Source organism: Triticum urartu, chromosome 1A, assembly GCF_056163025.1.
Source record: "Triticum urartu cultivar PI428250 chromosome 1A, HENAU_Tu73, whole genome shotgun sequence".
NCBI classification, from domain to species: Eukaryota; Viridiplantae; Streptophyta; class Magnoliopsida; order Poales; family Poaceae; genus Triticum; species Triticum urartu.
Genome location: NC_141873.1, coordinates 439,417,598 through 439,440,682, shown reverse-complemented (window position 1 = coordinate 439,440,682; position 23,085 = coordinate 439,417,598). Strand labels below are relative to the sequence as shown.

Below are 23,085 nucleotides of genomic sequence, written 5' to 3'. Positions count from 1 at the left end.
GCTTTCACTCAATTGAATACATGACCATGGCTGCCCTAGTGTAATCTAACTTCCGCTGCTTAGTAATAGGCATAATCTTCACTGTTTGTCTTCATAACTCTCACGTTTTGAAGACTTTCATAAAAATCGCCTATTCACCCCCCCTCTAGTCGATATAACGCACTTTCAATTGGTATCAGAGCAAGGTGCTCCCTTGTTCTGTGTGATTCGGTTTAACCACCTGGAGTTTTAGCTATATCGACTGCAGGGATAATCAAAGTCTCCGCTGCTTGCCCCGTCTTCGATGGAACTGAATATCCCTACTGGAAGAATAAGATGCGCATGCATCTTGAAGCCATTGATGTCGACCTATGGTATGTCATCGAGAACGGTGTTCCCAAGGCTGGAGAAGGTGTCACTGCTGCTGATGTCAAGAAATTCGTTCAACTAGACTCTACTGCTAAGAATATCATCTGTGGTCATCTGACCAAAGGACAGTATGGCCGTGTGAGTGCCTTGAAGACATCCAAACTGGTCTGGGACTGGCTCTCCAAAGTTAATGAAGGCATCTCAACCCAGAGAGATCAAAGAATCAGTGTCCTTCGCAATCTCTTCAACCGCTTCAAGAGAAATGACAATGAGAATGTCCAGCACACATTTGACAAACTTACTGACATCACAAACGAGCTTCAAGCCCTCGGCGCCACTGAGATCACCAAACATGAAATCGTCAAGACGCTGCTGAGATCACTTGATAGTTCGTTTGACATCCTGGCCCTGATGATTCAAGAACGTCCTGATTTCAAGACTCTCGATCTGTCCGACATACTTGAGAGGCTCAACACACATGAGTTTCAGCTTTCTGAGAAAAGAGATATCTACGGTCCAAACTATGGGCGAACTCGAGCCTTGAAGGCAAAAGCTGTCTCCTCATCTGAAGAAGAATCTGACTGCAGTTTTGATGATCCTGAAGACATTGGAAGAGAACTTGCAATGCTAGTGAAGAAGTTCCAAAAATTCACCAAGAAGAAAGGCTTCAGAAAATCTTCACGATCAAGCTCAAGGAATGATGAAGCTTCTGCTCATGACTACAAGAAGAAAACATGTCACAAGTGCAAGAAAACTGGGCACTTCATCTCTGAGTGTCCACAGTGGGACAATGAGAACAGAAGGAAGAAGAAGAGCAAGGAATATGATTCTGACGACAAAAAGAAGAAGAAACACTCAAAGTCTTCTTCCAAGTCTTCATCAAAGTCTTCATCACACAAGAAGAGCTCATCTGGCAAGGCACGTGCGTTTGTTGGAAAGGAGATGGATTCAGAGGAGGAGTTCGCATCTGAGGAGGCAGAGGTGGAGTCTGAGGAGGAGTCTGATTCTGGCATTGCGAGTCTGGCTACAGCATACGTCGCCAAGTCCATCTTCAACACTGAAGACAATGACTGCATCACCGATACCGACGCAAATGACAATAACGACTCCACTCCTACCTACTGCTTCATGGCACGTGGTGCCAAGGTAAACACACGCACTACTCGCTGTGAAACATCTAGTGACGATGACTCTGAGTGTGATTCAAAACCTAGCTACAGAGCACTTGCTAAAATTGCAACTGAACAACAGAAAGCTATGGAACATATTCAAAAACTGTTAGACAGAAGCGATGATCTGTTGGGTGCTGAAATGACTCGTTCTGAATCCTTAATTGAAGACATAAAAAATCTTCACGTTAAGTATCAGGAACTTGAAGATCGTCTTGAGACTCTCTCAACTACTCATGAAAATCTCTCCTATGATTATCTTCAAAAGAAGCAAGATCTTGAGAAGTTGAGAGCGGATCATGAAGATCTTCAAAAGGAAAATGAGTCACTTCGCTCCGAACAGATCAGTCCCGCTCAGGAAGGATTTGAACCACCATGTCTAAAATGCATTGAGCGTGATAATGCTAATTCTGTTGCTGAATGTTCCACTGCTACTACTGTTGCAATATCTTCAACTGTTAACGTGGTAACTAACCCCTCTCCTGAGGATACCACTGCTATTGCTAATGAGAATGCTAGGTTGAAGACATTGCTTGAAACAGGAATGTACAAAAGTCTAAAAGGGCATCAGACACTATGTGATGTCCTTAAGAAGCAGATTCTGAACCGAAACCCTAGGAAAGAGGGTGTTGGGTTCGTGAGGAAAATTAATGCAGATGGCTCTTACTGGAAACCTGAGCAGTACCCCAAAACCACATGGGTTGCTGCAAAGGAATCCTCAGCAGATCCATCCAATCTGTCTGGCTTCACTTGTGCTAACCCCATTATCATTGATGAATCCTTTGATGCAAACTATAAACTGTTTAAGAATCAGAATGGTGAAGTGTTTGCCAGGTACATTGGTACTAACTGCAGGAATGGACCTCCTATGAAGATGATCTGGGTTCCGAAAAAGTGTCTGGAAAATCTTCCTGTGAATGTCTTCATGACACCTCACTTGAAGAAGACAAACCTCAGACCAAAGGCTTCATACGGTCCAATGGCTTCATACAAACAGAGGACACACCTGAGTCACACTAACGCAAATGTTTTGCAGGGAAACCATACTCAGGCATATCGATATGAGAGTGGTTCATCGAACCGTCATGTTCATATGACCAAAAATTATTCTGCTTATTCCTATGAGTATTATTGTCCCCCTGCTAGACTGTTTGCTAGGGCTCCAAAGCCAAAGTTCTCAGATGCTGCACTTAGACTTATTGCTTCTAAGCCACCCTTGAAGATGTGGGTGGTTAAGAAAGCTTAACTCTCTTTTGCAGGGAAAGGTCTCCAGCAGAAAAACAAAATCTTCTGATGCTATTGCTGGGGACCTTAAAAATCTTGCAGGGCGCAAGATAAAATGCCCGAATGGCATCATTATGTACTTTGCTCCTGAATCGCATGCTACTCTCCCTATTAGTCCTAATATGGATCTAAGTTTTCATAACCCACTGGTTCGTCAAATGTTTATGCTTCACAACTCTCTTCGTGAAGCCTATCCCCCTAACTGCGCTGTAGGGTACGACACCAGCGACTTCAAAGTCTTCAGAATGGATTATTGACAGTGGGTGTACAAATCACATGACTGGCAGAAGAAGCCTTCTTATGGAATCAACTTTACGTCCATCCGACAAGAGTCACATCACATTTGCTGACACTGGTAAAAGTAAGGTATTGGGTCTAGGTAGAGTTGCAATCTCAAAGGATCAACACATGGATAAAGTCATGCTTGTTGAATCCCTTGGCTTCAACTTAATGTCTGTCTCAATGCTTTGTGATTTGAATATGATTGTAATGTTTGGAAAATATCATTGCCTGGTGCTAATGGAATCTTACAAATCTCTAGTGTTTGAAGGGTATCGAAAAGGTGATTTGTACGTGGTAGATTTCTCAGCAGGACCACAACTCGCAGTATGTCTTCTTGCAAAAGCTTCAGAATGCTGGCTTTGGCATCGAAGGCTTGGGCATGCTGGCATGAGGAACCTCCACACCCTTGCGAAGAAAAAGCACGTCATAGGCATCGAGGGCGTCAAGTTCAAGAAAGATCATTTATGCGGTGCCTGTGAAGCAGGGAAAATGACAAGGGCAAAACATCCTTCGAAGACAATCATGACTACTACACAACCCTTCGAACTGCTTCACATGGATCTTTTCGGTCCCACTCACTACTCAACTTTTACTACTTCTGCTTGCCTCTATGGCTTCGTCATTGTTGATGATTACTCTAGATATACTTGGGTACACATAATCCTTTACAAGACTGAAGTGCAGGATGTCTTCAGACGCTTCGCCAATCGAGCCATGAACAATTTTGGCGCCAAGATAAAGCACATCAGAAGTGACAATGGCACTGAATTCAAGAACACTGGCCTTGATACATATCTGGATACCTTAGGCATCACACATGAATTCTCAGCTCCATACACGCCACAGCAGAATGGCGTCGTCGAACGCAAGAACAGAACACTCATTGAGATGGCCAGAACAATGCTAGATGAATACAAGACTCCAAGAAAATTCTGGATTGAAGCCATTGATACTTCATGCCATACAATCAATCGTGTTTATCTTCACAAGCTTCTGAACAAGACATCTTATGAACTCCTAACTGGCAAGAAGCCAAATGTCAGTTACTTCAGAGTATTTGGCGCAAAATGCTGGATCAAGGACCCACACCACACCTCAAAGTTTGCACCAAAAGCACATGAGGGATTCATGCTTGGATATGGAAAGGATTCGCACTCCTACAGAGTCTTCAATCTCTTCCACTACAAAGTGGTTGAAACTGTGGATGTGCGGTTCGATGAAACCAATGGATCACAAAGGGAGCAATTGCCAAATGTGCTAGATGAAGTTCCAGCTAGTGAATCAATCAAGCTTATGGGAACTGGAGGGATTGTACCTTCCGAAGCTCATCCTGAAGAAGAACTTATCATCTCAGCACCTGATCCACATGAAGACAATGCTCAGCCTGAAGATATACCTCCAAATGACAACATAGATCAGCAAGAGCAAAGTCTTCGCCCTTTACATCCTCGTGTTGCAAATGAAGTACAGATTGACAGAATACTTGACAGCATCAATGCACCTGGTCCACTCACTCGTTCAAGGGCAACTCAGCTAGCAAACTTCTGTGGGCATTTCGCATTCGTCTCAATATCAGAACCCAAGAAAGTTGAAGAAGCCTTCATGGAACCTGAATGGATTCAAGCTATGCAAGAAGAGCTTCAACAGTTTGAGCTGAATAATGTATGGGAACTGGTTAAGCGTCCTGATCCACGGAAGCACAACATAATAGGCACCAAATGGATATACCACAACAAGCAAGATGAGCATGGTCAAGTTGTCAGAAACAAAGCTCGTCTCGTTGCTCAAGGATATACTCAAGTGGAGGGCATTGACTTCGATGAAACATTTGCTCCTGTGGCTAGGCTTGAAGCCATACGCATACTGCTGGCCTATGCAAATCATCATAACATACTTCTATATCAAATGGATGTGAAAAGTGCCTTTCTCAATGGCAAGATTGAAGAAGAAGTGTATGTTGCACAACCACCTGGCTTTGAAAATCCAAAACATCCTGATATGGTATACAAGCTCAACAAGGCACTGTATGGCCTCAAACAAGCCCCTAGCGCCTGGTATGATACACTCAAGTACTTTCTGAAGAGCAAAGGCTTCATACCTAGTTCCCTGGATCCCACTCTTTTCACGAAGACATATGATGGTGAACTGTTTGTGTGCCAAATATATGTGGATGACATTATCTTTGGCTGCACCAATCAGAAGTATAGTGAAGAGTTTGGATATATGATGCAAGAGCAATATCAGATGTCCATGATGGGGGAGCTGAAGTTCTTCCTCGGTCTTCAGATACGGCAACAACGCAACGTCATCTTCATATCTCAAGAGAAATATCTTAAAGAGTGTCTGAAGAAGTTCAGTATGCAAGATTGCAAAGGCTTCACAACACCAATGCCAGCCAAACATCATCTAGGTCCTGACGACAATGGTAAAGAGTTCGATCAAAAGGTATACCGCTCCATGATTGGGTCTTTGCTTTATTTATGTGCATCTAGGCCAGATATCATGCTTAGTGTTTGCATGTGTGCTCGATTTCAAGCGGCACCAAAGGAGTCGCATCACTTGGCTGTGAAGCGAATTCTTAGATATTTGGCTCACACCCCAACTCTAGGATTATGGTATCCAAAGGGCTCAGAGTTTGATTTGGTTGGATTTTCGGATGCTGATTATGCTGGTGACAAAGTTGATCGCAAGTCTACATCAGGCACATCTCACTTTCTGGGACGATCACTTGTATGTTGGTCTTCAAAGAAGCAGAACTGTGTATCTCTCTCCACTGCTGAATCTGAATACATTGCTGCTGGATCTTGCTGCACTCAGCTTCTGTGGATGAAGCAAACACTCAAGGATTATGGCATTCATCTGAAGCAAGTGCCACTTTACTGCGACAACGAAAGCGCCATCAAGATTGCCAACAACCCAGTTCAGCACTCGAAGACAAAGCACATTGAAATTCGCCATCACTTTCTCAGAGATCACGTTGTGAAGGAAGACATTGATATCATACACGTCTGCACTGAAGAGCAATTTGCAGATATCTTCACCAAGCCCTTGGATGAGAAGAGGTTTTTCAAGTTACGGTGTGAGCTAAATATCTTGGAATCCTCAAATGTCCTGTGATCAGGCACACATCCTAACACTTATGCATATTGATGACTTAGATGTGCAACACACGAAGTAACGTATATCTTCAATCAATGAAGACATACATTCTAAGTGTGAATACATTAATGTGGAATTTGACTTCGGAGCGCCACGATAATTGTGCGCCGTGTCTGGGTCTAATACTTCCTATACGGTGGGTAACGCCACCACCAAACGTTCCATTCTAAAGTGTTTCACTCATGGCGTTACCTCGCAATGTCTTCACATTTGGTTTGGCTTCAATCTCAATATGTCTTCATGATTATCTTCACTGCGTTGATTAAATAGATATATATATATATATGTACTGATGTTCTGTCCTCTACAGCATTCACTTATAGCTATGTCGTCTTGGTTGAATCTTTTGAACTAAGTGAATGTGATCGGACCCTAACCTCCCTATGCTTTCTATCTCAAACTCTATCTCTCCAAGTCATATGCATTCTGTTGAAACTGTCGAATGTCTTCAGTGTGTCCTTGTCAGCCGAAGACATAGAGACAACCATAAAAGTCCGTTTTTAATGCTCATTCCTCCACATAAGATCCGGAGAAGCAGGAACGACCGCCCGACAATTTAGGCGTGCGTGGGACGTGGAACAAACCCCAATCTTCCTCTAACTGGCCACGCGTGCCTCAAATGCGAACCGCCAGGGCACCTGCGTAAAAGCACAGTGCCGCCTCTGAGTCTATAAATTCACACTTACCGCGGTCATTATCTCCTTCTTCCATCCTCGCACGAACCCTAGCGCCACCGCTAGCACTCGACGACGCCGGAGACGAAGCGCTTCGCTGCCGCAACATCTCCAACACCGTCCTCACGCCGACCGCGGTTATCGTCCTCTCCGCCGTCGCCGTAGGTGTTTTCCGTCACCAAGTTAGGGCACGGAGGACTGAACTGCTCGGCATCAACTTCCTTCCGTCTAGCAGTTCCAGTGGGGTAAATAAAACTTCTTTTTACAGCCTCTTTTGATCTCTTGGTTCTGTCACTTTCTACCATAAGAAGTTTCTCTTCACACCAGTTAGATCTCTCGCTGCATGCCTAGTATATTCACTTGTGCTTCATAAAGCAGTTCGATTCCTCACTTGTACTGATCTATGGGTTCGTACAAATCTGGAACCAACTTCTTATCTATAAGTGAATGTCTTTGCACAATGAGGTCAATGTCTTCTAAACCGATTTATCTTCAAAATCTTCTGAGAATGCATATGACCTCTTCCCCTTCCCTCGCACCTTAATGCTGTCACAGGTACATGTCCGTGGGAGAATCCTTTGGATCTCATAGTCTGCATTCATTTGCAGAGTACTTGCAGCATCACATCAACTCTCCTGAAGCCATTTCTTGTTGGTCAAGCAAAAGGAAGCCTTTGAAGCCTTTGAACATCTTGAAGCCTTCCAAGTTAAGATTCATGGCTTCAGAAACAGCAACAAGGAAGGGAGGCAGACAGCGACGTGGTGGAACGTCCAAAGATCTGCCTGATGAATTGGCAGAGATGTACAAAACTGATCCTGAAGGAAGCTATGGTCAGCGCAAGACACGAATCCAATGGATTCAAAGATATTGGGCAGAGCAATGGTTTCAATACCGCTTCGTCACTCAGGAATATGCGGAGAAGTGCGCCATCAAGAGACCGTGGGGAGACGTGTTGTACAAAAATCTCGTACCCAGGTCCAGAGACGAAGCCATTGCTCAAGGCTTCTATCCATGCATGGTGAGAGGACCATAGCCAGCTGAAGCACATCCGTCATCACTTCTCTGGTGTCGCGATGACAATCTGTTCAAGCGCAACTTCCAATTTGCTCAGAACTCTGCAAAGCAAAACAAGAAGAAATTTGGGCTTGACTTCAACCCTGGTCCCTCCTCACCAAGGGCAGATGGCACACGCGACGCCGATCCCAATATCATTGGGCCGTATGCCAATCTTGCAGGCCTCATCACCCGCATCCTAGTCCAAGGGACTGCCGTGAATGACCCTCCAGCAGATACTGAGTCTGATGACGCCCCTGCTGCGCCGAAGCCAAAGCAGAAGAAGCCAAAAGCTTCAAAGCCAGCCGCTTCTCCCAAAATCTCAAGAGCGAAGCCATTGGCAACTGCACCTCCTGAAGCCAGTGTGTAGTCTGAAGACTTATCACGAGTCTCCAAGCCCCAAGTAGCCAAGAAGCCTCAGCCACACACAGGCAAAGAGCTCACAGCTGCTGCCATTCTGCGGTGCGAAACCATTGATCTCTCAAGCGATGAAGATCTTGGAGATGATGCTCTTGAGCAGCTCATCAAGAGCAAGGAGGAGGCTGAAATCTTCAACAATCTGCCTCTGTTTGATGTCGCCATCATCCACAATTTCATCGATGAATGGTTTGCCTCACCGGACATCAGCTTCGACGATCTGCAGCTGCCCATAGGCCTCAGCGTTGCCTTTCAAGGCGCAATTGCTTCAGAACTTGCAATAGCCCAACGCATTGTAGAACTGAAGCAGAAAATTGATTATGAAAAGGCTCAGTTCAAGAAGCACGTAGCCAAGCTCAGCGTGCAAGAAGTGAAAAACTTCAAGATCATGTTGCACGAGCTGAAAGAGAACTTTCTGAAGACGTGTGCCGAAGCTCAAGGCTCGCGAGAGCGCATGAAGACTCTGGCTGATCGCTGCGTGCAGGCCTACAATGAGGCCAAGAAGCGCAAGGCACTTGGGCGTCCCGGCATTGACCCCAGGGTGGCCGCGAAGAAGAAAAAGAAGCCTGCTGTGCCTGAACCAAAGGCGCCAAGGTCAGAAACTGCTCCGATTGTCTTCCCCACTGCAACGACTGGCTCGAAGCCAAAGAGTCGATCAACCGCCTCAGAGCTCAAGAAGACACGGACTACAGAGGCTGAAGCTAAGAAGAGGAAACACTCTGAAGCCTCTCCTTCTGAACCCACCATCAAGAAGCGCAAGACCAAGAAATCTCGGGCTGCTCCCACAGAGCCCTTGATAGTTGAACCCCTCTCCGTCCGCTATCCTGACGCAGATCGTCAGTTGACTGTGCATGAGCCTGCCTTCACAGAGGCTCCGCACGCTGAAGACATTCCAGCAGCCGACCACAACGCTGCTGAAGACATTGGTCTCCAAGACAATGTACAAGGTGATGCAGCCCTTCCTCAGCTTGAGACAAGCGAACTGATCAGCATTGGTCGTCCATTGACGCCAATCACACAAGACGCATCGTGGGCAGATCGCCCACAGGAGGAAGATAATGAGCCCCAGCCCACTGCAACTCCACCGGCGTCGCCTACATTCCGTAGGCTTCGCAAAGGGCCAAGGGCTCAGGCTGCTGACGACATTCCAACTCCCCTGCACCAACAAGAAGCAGTTCTCCAGGAGAACGTGCCCGAGTTCGTCCCTCCCACTACACGTGTGGAGGCGGCAAATGTTGAGGCTACCACAAACAACGCCGAAGCAAATGTGGAGCCCTCCCCAACAACAGCTTCAGAAGACACTGAAGCTACTGCTCCTGAACCTTCTGTGCCTGAGTCTGCTGCGGGTCCCCAATTCAACTATCATATTGCGCACAGGCCCCAGGTCCAGAAGCCGATCCCACGACTGCCAAGGTTCCCAGGTTCTGCATCAGCTCCTGGCTCCTTCAACATCAACGGCTTCAGGACAGACAACACATTTTTCGACAGCTCCAAGAACCCTTATTCAAGGGAACGGATTGTATTAGATAGGTTCTGGAGCTATCAACAGCACAGCTATTATTCATGCATCCTATACAACCAAGGCCGCATCTTTCCTCACAAGCGCCTTGAGGTTGAAGCTGTTGCTGGTCTGCCTGGTCTGGAAGAAGCATTGGATTGCTTCAAGCAAGTGGGTCTGCTGCCGTTTATCACCGATGAAGAGCACTGGAACGAAGAGCTTCTACTCCAGTTCTATGCCACCCTGCATATCAAAGGCTATAACAGAGATCCGAAGACATGGGTCCTGGAGTGGATGACCGGCAATGTACATCATGAAGCCAATGCTTTCGACATAATTGAGCTTACCGGCCTTCCCACTCCTGGCGAATTCTTTGAAGAAGGCTGCCAACTCCATGCTGAAGCAATTGAGAGCATATTTCAGCGTCCTGAGCCAGATATGAGTCAGATGCTCTCAATGATGAAGCCATTGCCTCCTAATGCACCCTATCCAACTAGGTTCTTCGTTGAAGACTTAGAGTACCTGCCCAGAACAATATATCACATCATAAGGCGGACTCTCTGGCCCGTAAAGGGACACTCTCGATATGCAACGATTGAAGGTGCAATGAAGACTCTCATCTTTTGCATTCTTCATGGCAAATGCTTCAACGCACAGGATCTCTTCATCCGTCAACTTGCAGCGTCTGCCTCAGAATTGTTTGGATTGAAATTCTATGCTCCTTGGGTTATGAGGCTGATCAAGCTTCACTCTGCAATCTCCTATCAACCCTCAGCCCGCAATCATAGGATATTTTTGCCAGATGTAGACACATCTGCTGAAGCAATATATCCAGAGCCTGCCAAGCAACCATTAAGTCTTCAGAATGCAGAACACCAGAGCTTCACTCAAAATATTGAAGGTGTTGAAGCTCTCTCCCGAGTGTATCCAATGGCTGGCACCACACGTGCCCCTGCATCAACTGAAGCCACTAACAGCACAGCTGCAAAGAGACCCAAGAAGCGCGCTCGTGCACTCAATGACCAAGAGCTTCTTGTGGCTCTTCACCAAAAGCAAGACAGACATCACGACTGGCTCAAGAGGCAGATGAGAAGCATCATGCAAGACGTCAATCGCATCAGAAATCTGGCAACCAAGAATGCATTTGTCGCACACGAGACCTGTCGCCGCACTTGGAAAGGCCTCACCATGATGTGCACTGAAGCTGACCTGCATGAGGATGGCTTCAAAGAGAGATTCAAATTTGACTCCACTCCTCCAAGAAAAGATGTGATGCGAAGCACACCATCACTTGAAGAGTCAGAGTTCTCTTCTTCTGCTGCCACCGTGTCTGCCCGGATTATTGAAGAAGAAGACGATGCGACATCATCTCCACCTGCTTCAACACACGTCGAATCTGCACCAAGCTCGTCTGCACCACCACCAAACAACTCCACCGACCCTGCTGCGCCTGGGAACGCGTAGAAACCTCTATGTCTTCAAACCTTTTTGGTCATCACTGACAAAAGGGGGAGAAGCATATGATGTTTATAGTCTTCAAGCGGGTCACTATGGGCGGGTGCCTTCATATTTTGCTACATTTTCCTTCGTGCTTACAACTCCCGTTTTTGCTACATTTGCTTCATTGAGTTGTAACACTTAGCCTTGATGGTCGTCTGCTACCTGTTTGTCACTCCGTTTTGCGAAGATAAATTCCGCATCTCATCTCATTCTGCAGACGTCCATTTTCCATTATGCATGTCATTATCTTCATATACTTTCACATGCATGGTGGATTGTCATCATAAGTTGAAGTGGATCTCCACAAGTACAACCTGCCATGTGCATTTGCATTCAAGAAGCAAATTACTTATATGCACATCTTCAGGGGGAGCCCTTGCATCTTATGAAGACAATTCCTTTACAATTTCACAAATTATGTTCCCCGTTGAAAACTTCAACTAGTTTGTCATCAATCACCAAAAAGGGGGAGATTGTAAGTGCATCTAGTGCCACCCCTAGTTGGTTTTGGAGTATTGACGACAAACCTAGTTGAGGGACTAATGTGTTTGTGAGAATTGCAGGAAAACACAGGTAGAAGTCCCTCATTGATTCGGTTTCACTACCAGAGATGACCCCTAAAAATGTACGAAGACATTGAAAACAATGGTGGTTTATGAAGATATTCATATTGAAGACAATGACATGAGAAGACTCCCTATGAAGCTTATGGAACTCGAAGACTTAGATCCTTCGTAGTTTTATTTCATTCATGTTGTGTCATAGGAACCACCGTACTGTTAAGTGGGGTCCAAGAGAACCAGTCAGAATGACTGAAGTGATGCCTAATTCAAATCCTATGTCTTCGAGCGAAGACTATGAGAGCAAATCTTGTCCAGAGTCAGACAAGTCGGCTTTACTTGTACCCCAAGTAAAGTTGCCGTGTGAGTTCAAAATTTGACCGTTGGTACACGTGTTAGTTCCTTAGTGACCCAGGGTCATTTCGGACAAATCAGGTCGGGTTGCCAAGTGGCTATAAATAGCCCACCCCCACAACCAGAAACGGTTGGCTGCTCAGATTTCAGTGCACGGCTTTTGTCGTTTGAGAGCAACCCACCTCGAAGCCTTTGAGAAAAAAAAATTCCTAGCAAGGAGAAAAGCCCTAACCACCCAGAGCCAGAGTAAATTGGGCATCACTTAAGTCTTCGTGTCTGAGTGATCTGAAGACTTATTACACTTGAGGACTGTGCATCCTCCAGACGGTTAGGTGTCGCGTTCAGAGCATCCAAGAGAAATTGTGGATTGCCAGTGAACGAAGTCTGTGAAGGTTTGGAAGTCGCCTGAAGACTTACCACGAGTGATTGGACGAGGTCTGTGTGACCTTAGTTCAAGGAGAATACGGTGAGGACTGGGTGTCTTGGACTAAGTGTCCTTGACTGGGTGTCCGGGACTGTGTGTCCTTTGGTTTAAATACCTAGCCGCTCCAACCAGACGTACAGTTGTCACAGCAACTGGAACTGGTCCAACAAATCATTGTCTTCAACGTGTCACTGGTTTCATCTTCACTTCCTTTGACTTACTGTTATTCATTGTGAAGCCATTGCATGCTTGCTTTATCTTTTAGCTTCACAACATGAATGTATGATCTGTTTGGCTTCATAACTTCTTCCTACCTGATCCTTATTACACTGAAGCTGTTTGTCATTGTGCTTTCACTCAATTGAATACATGACCATGGCTGCCCTAGTGTAATCTAACTTCCGCTGCTTAGTAATAGGCATAATCTTCACTGTTTGTCTTCATAACTCTCACGTTTTGAAGACTTTCATAAAAATCACCTATTCACCCCCCCTCTAGTCGATATAACGCACTTTCAATGTTCTTATATTATGGGACACAGGGAGTACTAGTATTTATTGCATTTGCCAAGGAGTGACCTCTTCTAGTGAAATGGTGTTGCTAAGTTTGCTTCATTTAATTAGCTATAGACTCAAAATTGTCTTTTCACCTAGGTACACACGCTTAGCACCGTTTCTTCCTTGGGTCACCAAACTAGTCTCTCTCTTCTTGATTAACTTGCCACATCAGACTTTATGCCTATGTGGCAAGCTTAAGCACCTGTAGGAGCAAGTAAAAGTAAGTACAATAGTGCGCTTTACATGGCATTTTTGCATATGTGGAGGAAAGAGAGGCAAGGAAAAAGTGGATAAGTGGGCTCTCATGCAAGAGCCAGCCTCTACTACATGGTGGAGCATTGGGAGAGGCACCTGTATGGAGGTGGTCAGGAATCTGGGAGACTCACGCCGGTTATAGCGCCGCAGTTAAAATGATAATGGCAAGTCAAATCACGGGGCCCCACCTGTCCAGCAGTAACTCGCTGTCAAATCACACAGCCCTATGTTTGCAGCAGCCTACTCCCTCGTCTACTCGCGTCTCTGTCGAACCGACTAGGCGGAACTGCCCGCCTACCGCACAGGAAAAGCCCCGCCCTCGAGTTTTAAATACAACTACATCCGCTTAAGAATCCAATGATATACTTTTTGTGACAAAGTAACTCATATTTAGTTTGTCAAATGGATGACCTAGAACTACGTGCAGGCCCTATAAACCGAGACGCCTAAAAATAAAAAAACCGAGACGGAGAGGGTAGTTCAGCACGTATCTTTTTAGATCAATATAGTCGGGATTCACCAAGGAGCAAAACCAAGTGGTAGGCTGCTCCTGTCGTGTTGGCGTAGCAACTCAAGCACGGTCAGTCCGCACACGAAATGGCGACACACTTAACAGGACCCCTTTGGCCGACATGTGGCTCATCCACCGTCTTGTTCCACGTGCGATGCACCAAATTACAGTTCGGAGCAGCGGTTGGAATTGGAGGCACCCCGGTTGTAGCGCTGCAGTAGTAGAAAATGAGCGACGAGGGGTCAAATCACAAAGCCCCACCTTTCCCGCATTAAGCTGGATGGACGAAGCAACCATCATTTCACTCTAGGGCGCAAGAGCATAAAGAAAAGAGAAAACAATGATGCGTGCGGAAGCTACCTAGGGCACCCTAGGGTAGGGGTATCCACTACAGATCCTTTTTTTTTGAAAGCGTCTCCACTACAAGTCGGCTTCTCCCTCGTCCTCTTGAAGAAAACCGATGATGAGTGTGGCGGTAGGGTTTGTAGGAGTACTACGGCGTGCGGGGCCACGTCGTAGTAGACGGGTTCGAGTCGACGCCTTAAAAATGTGTGGGCCACTTGGTTTTACGGGAACGAGGCAGCATTTTGGGTTCGGGGACCAGTGGAGATATAGTACGTACAAAAAATTGTGGACGTAGGTTCGACCGAAAGGCAATGATGCATGGGCCCTGCATTTTGATATACCCGGGGCCGTGTGAAATTTGCTACTCTACTCAAAACTAGTAAGGTACACATGTATTGAACGCATGAGATTTTGAAACCAAATTATGAATAAATACACACTATAGCATGTAAAGCTTTGAGTCATATATGCATGATGTAGATGTTCGTTTAGTTCTTATAGTTCATCTCATTCAAAATCAATTAGTTTTATAAAAATGTTAAGATTCATGGGGTTGTGCATTGTACTCCCTCCGTTCCAAAATAGATGACTCAACTTTGTACTGACTTTAGTACAAAGTTAGTGCAAAGTTGGGTCATCTGTTTTGGAACGGAGGGAGTAAATCATAAAGTAAAAAACAAATAATGGAAATTCATTTAGAAAAAATAATCAATTATGATACAGAAGATTCTAGAACAAAGGAGAAGTGCTTGTGTTTTGAGGTTTGTGCATTATGCTTAAGTTCAACCATGGAGTCTTCTAAATTGTACATGTGGCAGATCTGGTGGAATGTTGATGATATCCAACGGCCAGTAGTGCTCGGATTTGCCTATTTCTGCACCGTCGGGTTAGCTTCATCCAGCGACCATCTTTCAAAGTTATTGGCACACTATATAGTTCTTGTGCCATAGTTGCATGTTTTGGAGAAAAGCTACTAGTGGGTTGTATTATCTATTTAGGAATAGAAGATGTATACATGGAAGTTGTAGGGAAAGAGATGACATGGAGCATCTCAATTCCTATGAGTAGGGATTGGAAAAGAGATGTCATTTGGTTCACATCATAGGAACTTTTCTATTGAATCTAGAGATGACATGTATCTCAATTCCTATGAGGAGGGATTAGAAAAGAGATGTAATTTGGTTCATATCATAGGAAATTTTCTATTGAATATACGCTAATGTTTATTTTCCTTCGAAATTAAGGGAGTATAGGAATCCATTCATATGAACCAAGTGGCTCTAAAGCTATAGAAATGATATCATGTTTATTTCCTTTGAAATGTGGAGTATATGAATCTATTCCTATGAACCAATTGGCTCTAAAGGAAAAAAATCCTATAAAAATCATATCATATAGAGTTCCTATGATATTCCTCGACACTAAAGGATGCTTGAAATTGCTGCGGGTGATACGATGGTCTTTCTTTGTAGACTCCTCACCCAACTTTATAGTTACCTCTCGAAGAAGAATGAAATGATATATACATGGTATTCTACATGTGCAATTTGGTACACGAAAACTTGGTAAAAGTTTGCGAGGTTCGAATTTTCAATAAAGCTATATGCATTGCATTTCGGAACAGAGGGAGCATACGGCAGTTGCTAACACTCACGTGGAAGATTTGTGTGTAGGAGGAGTGGCTGTTCTGTTAAATGACATGGCAAAACTGACACTGCCGGATGCCGATCTAACGGTTCTTACGGCGTTCGTCAGGAAAAGGCTTGTGGCAAACTTTTGTCGGATAATGATTTATGGACACATGCATTGCATTGATATGTTCCCCCTCTCTCTCACGCACATGCACCCTCACGAGTCACGACTCTCCCGAGTCCTCTCGCAGACTCGCACGTCGCACCCACCGTCTATCTGCAGGTAGACGTCACACACATATGTGCTCTTCACACCCTACCCTCAGAACTTCTAAAAAACAAAAGACGACACGCACATTTTATTTTAGCTCACACGTCACACACTTCTACTGTTACTCTTGCGGCGAACGTTCTTTGGGCATAGTATATTGTACTCTCACGAAGAGAAGCAGTGCACGCATGCACTAGTTCTCTCACACCCACTCGCAGGTACACGTAGGAGCGCATTTTTTTGAAGCTGGTACAACAAAATCACTCCACTATATATAAAAGCAGGAGCCTTAGCGCTTGCTTTACTAGGGTTCCTCTCGTTCACTCTCTCATGCTCTCCAGATCTAAGCAACACATAGGTGGCCACACTCTCTCTCAGCTCACGGCTGGTCATAAATCCGGCCGGACAACCTCGACCGGGGCAGGGGTGTAGGTGCATCGTTCACGCTGTCGTCGTCGGCGAGGGAGGAGACCAACGGCTGCCCATGCGTCCCGATCGGCGGCTGTGCCGTTCTCTCCGAGAGAGCGCCGGCTCGGGAGGGCCTCCGACCCCTTCTTCCTCCCTGCGGTATTGCGCCAAGAAGTGGCCTCCCGACGCCGTCTTTGCCACATGCCGACGACCCTCAGGTATATATTCCTTCGAAACCTGCCTTGCTCTACTGCCCCAGCTCCCTTCGTGTGGATCCTTTTCTACTTCCGTCCGCTGTTCCAAAGCCACCTAGACTTCTACTATTATTAGAAGTAAAGCTAGTTCATACAGTTGACTCAAAGCGTTGGTTCAAACAGGGAAGAAAGTGGGAAAGTTGTAGCATGAATCTAAGACTTGGTTCTAAGAGGAAACAGGGGAAAGTAGTAATATCTGTCACTGTTTAAATAACTGTATTTCTTATTTGCGCAAAAAGGGATGTCTGTCTCCATATCGTTTCGGGATGTCTGTCTCCGTATCGTTTCTATCCGCGCAATCAAAAGCTCACACCTTAGTTTTAGTACAACTGCGCAAAATGAGAATGATGTAACTCTTTTGCGGTGTGTTTGTTGGGATCGATGGACTTTGAGTTTATGATCAGATCTATCTTTTTATATCCATGAAAGTATCCGAGTTTCTTTGATATCTTTTATGCATGATCTCTTATAGCCTCGTATTTATTCTCCGATATTTGGGTTTTGTTTGGCCAACTTGATCTATTTATCTTGCAATGGGAAGAGGTGCTTTGTAGTGGGTTCGATCTTACGATGCTTGATCCCAGTGACAGGAAGGGAACCGACACGTATGTATCGTTGCTACTAAGGATAAAACGATGGGGTCTATCTCTACATAGATAGATATTGTCTACATCATGTCATTGTTCTTATTGCATTACTCTGTTTTTTCATGAACTTAATACAATAGATGCATGCTGGATAGCGGTCGATGTGTGGAGTAATAGTAGTAGACGCAGGCCGGAGTCAGTCTACTAATCTTGGACGTGATGCCTATATAATGATCATTGCCTGGATATCGTCATGAGTATTTGAAAAGTTCTATCCATTGCCCAACAGTAATTTGTTCACCCACCGTTTGCTATTTTTCTCGAGAGAAGCCACTAGTGAAACCTACGGCCCCCGGGTCTCTTTCTCATATATTTGCCTTTGCAATCTACTTTTTCCTTGCATTTATTTTTGGATCTATTAAACCAAAAAATACAAAAATACCTTGTTGTGTTTTATTTCTATTTATTTTATTTGACGTTCAATCTATGAATCTACTACAATTTTACCTCACGTCCATTTGCCCATCTTGAGGCACCGTGCCCCGGAAGGGATTGACAACCCCTTTAACACGTCAGATTGCGAGGATTTGTTATTTGTGTGCAGGAGCTGTTTACGTTGTGTTGCTTGGTTCTCCTACTGGTTCGATAACCTTGGTTTCATATATGAGGGAAATACCTACCGCCGCTGTGCTGCATCATCCCTTCCTCTTTGGGGAAATACCGACGTAGCTTCAAGCGACATCATTATCCGGCCAATTACCCTCAATCATCATATGCTACACCCCATGCTACTAATTTTTTGGCACCATATGCAACTATAGGCATTCATAATTCGGCTTCGCACCTTCACGCTAATAGCCAAATAAGTAAAAATTCTATAGGATCACATGTGTCTTCACCTAGTATCATAGCATACAATCTTTTCCCTGGGAAATTACAGAATTTCGGTGACATCTCGTTACCAAAAGAGTCTAAAAGTGTCAGGGGCAATTCTATCCAGATTGGGTCATTAAGAAAAATCTTATGTCTTTTGGGGAGGAATGCAATGTTGTTCTACATGAATTAATAAAAGAGGGAAAGCCTATTAATTCTGCTGCAATCCAAGCTAGATTATGTCAAAAAGAGAAAGCATTGGGTGTGGGTAGAATTATCAAAAAAGGTGGTGATTTGGATAAGAAAGTTAATTCGGCTATTGAAAAGACCGAATCAAATATTACGTATGCCGAATCTGTTCTAGAAAAACAGGATGACAAGGTGTTCGGGAGCTATTCCAAAGAGGAACAACATATCGTTCAAGTAACGCAACCATCATGCTATCCCAACGTGTTTGAAAAGATATGTCTAGCAAGTGATTTACCTATCTTCCGATTTGGTCGCAACTTTATTGTTGATGCTTCTATAAGAAAAATTCTCATAAGTAAATTTGAAAGACCAATGAAAAAGGGAAATTTACTTGTTAGCAATAAAACTGTTATAGAACATATCGGTCAACCTATTGTACCATTTATAAAGACCGATAGTGACCTATTATTGCAGCCAAAGTTTTCCCCATTGCTTTATCAAAATTTCATATCTAATTGGGTAGCTTTGCTTGTTTCATACTTGGCTTGCACTTGGTTTCAATTGAGACATGTGTATTCCAACTATTTTCGTTTTAGAAATTTAAAGCCAAGGTCAAATTCTTTTGAGAAATCCGATGCTAATATAATATCTTATGCAAATACATTGGAGATAGGGTGCAAAACACAATTCATAGCCGAATGGGGATATTCCAAATTTGAACCATTCGTTTCACTCGTGCGTGTCGGTCCTAAACAAACGATTTAAAACCCCTTTCCGCGACGGCATTTGGAACCGTTGCCAAGTGATTGTGTGCGATAGGGTGTCCTTCCCACACCACCCAGAAATCGTTGGGGATAGGCCCTCCTGGGACCCAGGCTGGGGCCGTGTGCAATCGGGCGAGGCATCGAAACCCAATAATTTCCGTATGTATGTACATCCCACATGGTGAATCCCAGAAATCATTTCCGTAGGTATGTTCATCCCACGCGGTGAATCCCAGAAATCATTTCCGTAGGTATGTACATCCCACACGGTGAATCCCAGAAAAACATTTCCGTTCGTATGTATATCACACACAGTCAATCCAAGGAATATGTTTCCGTTCTTATGTACATCCCACACGGTCAATCCAGGGAAAATGTTTCTGTTCGGATGTACATCCCACACGGTTTATGTATACGCTCATGTGTGAAAGGTGTAACTATCACACACGCTCTGCGTTGGTTAACTGTTTGCTTTCATTAACTACATCACACACGATTTGATGTAGAAAACTATGTCGCATTGGGCTATCCATCGCAAGCGCTTTTACTGCTAGAACCGTTTGCAAAGGTCCATGACCGTCTGTTCTATTTTTATTTTTGCCTGTAATTTATTATTCTAATTGGAAATTTTGAAATATGAAACGTGCAATTCAAATTCTCAGCACAATGGTTCAACAACCAATCCATAAATAAAATTGCCAGTACACTATGTTCAGTAATTACAGGATTAGGCAGCAATTAACTATGATGAACCACAGTATTTAAAGGCGGTAAAGGTGAAGAGACAAGTGTAAATGATTTTGACTACCGACGGTGTTGAAGAAGCGGAATGCCCATAATGTGCCTTCTTGCATGCCATAGGCACGAACCACTTTTGTCCAACCCCTTGTGACGATCGCCCACCCATCCTTCACCACCTCCAGGAAGACTTCTAGAGCATTATCATGGTAGCATGAATTATATACTTTAACCTTAGTTGCCTCCACTCCGTTCATGTAGTTTGCAAGGTAATCATTAGTAAATAGCTTCGGAAACCACTGAAAAGAGAAAAATATCAGATACTGAGGTCTAATAGAGTAACTTGTTGTGGGCAGGGGAAAAGGCAACACATTACTTACCATCCTAAAGTTCATTGTTGTCTTCGACAAAGTGTAAATAAAGAGCTTAACTCCAATCACCCGTTTCTTTCTCCTAACAATCTTTCTTAGTTTCCTCACTTGACGCTTGTTCATGAATATCTCATTGCCCCATACGCAAAAGGGATCGAAGTGTGGATCAGTACCCCTCATATATGTACCTACAAGCAACCAGTAAATGTTAGAAGCTAAACTGAGATTGCACAAATGATGTAAAATACAATTACCTATGTTCCTAAGTACAAGTATTTTTTTAGGTTTGAATATGAACTACACACGGATGTATATAGAATTATAGATATAGTTTAGATTAGAACCTAGATTCACTCATTTTGCTCCTTATGTAGTCTATATTGGAATCTCTAAAAATACTTATATTTAGGAATAGATGGTGTATAAGACATGGGATGCGGCTAACCTCGACGACAAACAACAACATCGCCCATTGTAGCCATGTGTAAGTACATGGAAAGCCAGTGTTAACTACAACAGGGTTAACATCCACCAAAATAGCAAATGGTAATAAAACGACAGCATCTGTACTGATAGCTTCATTTCGAAAGAGTAGCACGGTAGCAAAGGGATGGATTAAAAAAATGGATACATCTGTTAATTGCAACAGGATTAACAACATCCTAATTCATGTTTTCTAAGTTTGTAGCAAGTGAAATACAACTCTTTAAAAATGGATACAACTGTTAATTGCAACATGCTTAATGTCCATTGAAACCGGTACTGATAAAAATGCAATTGGCAGAGTTAAACATCACAGGGCAGGTGCTGCCAAAGCATATAATGGCCCAGTTGTCTATAAAAAAGGTAGGGAAAATAGCTCAAATGTGTTAGGCATGTTTACTACAACATGCTTAATACATCGCTAGTACAAAACATAGCCATTAATTGCAACTGGTATTGGTAAGATTGAACTGGTGGGTACATACTTGGTAAGTCCTGAGAGGAAGTTGCTGGGGCACTTCATCTTGGCCAGAGCCCGCCCAAAGTCAGCGGCGGCGGAGACGAGCTGTTCCTCCGGGTTGAAGCGTGGATCAGTGCCACTGACATGTGTACCCACAGGCAACTAGTAAATGGTAGAAGTTAAACTGCAATTGCACAAATGATGTGAAATACTATAAGACATGGGATGCAGCTAACCTTGACGGCAAACAACATCATCGGCCGTTATGACCCTGCGTAAGTACATGTACAAGCATGTTAAGTACAACAGGGTTAGAATCCACCAAAAATAGCAAATGGGGCAGCATCTCTAGTATATCTTCATTGCGGAGAGTAGCATGGTAGCAAATGGATAGATTAAAAATGGATACAACTGTTAATTGCAACAGGCTTAACAACATCCTAAGTCATGTTTTGTAAGTTTGTAGCCATTGAAATGCAACTGTTTAAAAATGGATTCAACTGTTAATTGCAACAGGCTTAATAGACATTGAAACCGACACTGATTAAAATGCAATTGGCATAGTTAAACATCACAAGGCAGATGCTGCCAGAGCAGAGAATGGCCCAGATGTCTATAAAAAGGTAGGGATAGTAGCAAAAACGTGTTAGGCATGTTTACTAGAACATGCTTAATACATCGACCATACAGAACATAGCCATTAATTGCAACTGGTATTGGTAAGATTGAACTGGTGAGTACATACTTGGTAAGTCCTGAGAGGTAGTTGCTGGGGCACTTCATCTTGGCCAGAGCTCGCCCAAAGTCAGCGACGACGGAGGTGAGCTGTTCCTCCGGGTCGAAGTGTGGATCAGTGCCACTGACATGTGTACCTACAGGCAACCAGTAAATGGGTAGAAGTTAAACTGCAGTTGCACAAATTATGTGAAATACTGTAAGACATGGGATGCAGCTCACCTCGACGGCAAACAAAAGCATCGGCCGTTATGACCCTGCATAAGTACATGGACAGGCATGTTAAGTGCAATAGGGTTAGCATCCACTAAAAATAGCAAATGGGTAGCATCTCTAGTGATATCCTGAGTCATGTATTGTAAGTTTGTTGCTGGTATTGGTGAAATTGAGCTGGACATGCTAATATTTGAACATCACATAGTGTGTAGTACTAAAATAAACAAGGCACGAACATGTTTAATACATCAATCGTACAAATCATAGCCGTTGCAAGTGGTATTGGTAAGATTTAGCCGGTCAGATCTTACCTGTTAAGTCCTAAGGGGTAGTCGCTGGGGGACTTCATCTGGGCCAGAGCCTGCACCATGTCAGCGGCGACGGTGGAGGCGAGGTGTTCCTCCGGGTCAACACGCATAGCGGCCATCGCGCCATGGACCGCAATCAGCTCCTGGCAGGGGGATTTGGAGGCATGAGGATGTTTTGCAGGCGCCATTTAAGCAATCAGGCCGGGGACGTGATAGAGATCGGTGGGTTACGTGACTGGATCCGAGCAGAACGTAGATGTGGTTGAAGTTGTGGTTGCGGCGGCGGCGGTTTAAGATGCCGGTAGGGGGAGGCGCGAGGGAGGGGGGATACTGAGGGGAAGGGGATGTGGTTGGAGGAATACGGAAATCGCGCGCCTAATGAAAATTTCCGTGCAAAATTTGAAACT

At 44.3% G+C, this 23,085-nt stretch overlaps 1 protein-coding gene across 1 annotated transcript; it reads right to left on the bottom strand.

Annotated features, from left to right (window-relative positions):
• Window positions 1-20,128: 20,128 nt before the first annotated feature.
• LOC147991613 (uncharacterized) lies at window positions 20,129-20,949 on the bottom strand. Its single transcript, XM_087538883.1, has 3 exons — window positions 20,922-20,949; window positions 20,486-20,664; window positions 20,129-20,404 (listed from the first exon to the last, which is right to left on the bottom strand). The coding sequence occupies exons 1-3, from the start codon at window positions 20,947-20,949 to the stop codon at window positions 20,129-20,131; spliced, it is 483 nt and encodes a 160-aa protein (XP_087395009.1).
• Window positions 20,950-23,085: the final 2,136 nt, after the last annotated feature.

What these genes read in the sequence shown, in the direction of transcription:
- LOC147991613 (XM_087538883.1), bottom strand. Translation starts at nt 20,949, where the DNA reads ATGGGCGATGTTGTTGTTTGTCGTCGAG. An exon ending in TGTTGTTGTTTGTCGTCGAG is followed by an intron (nt 20,665 to 20,921) that starts GTTAGCCGCATC and finishes GGTTGCTTGTAG; the next exon opens with GTACATATATGAGGGGTACT. An exon ending in CAACAATGAACTTTAGGATG is followed by an intron (nt 20,405 to 20,485) that starts GTAAGTAATGTG and finishes TTCTCTTTTCAG; the next exon opens with TGGTTTCCGAAGCTATTTAC.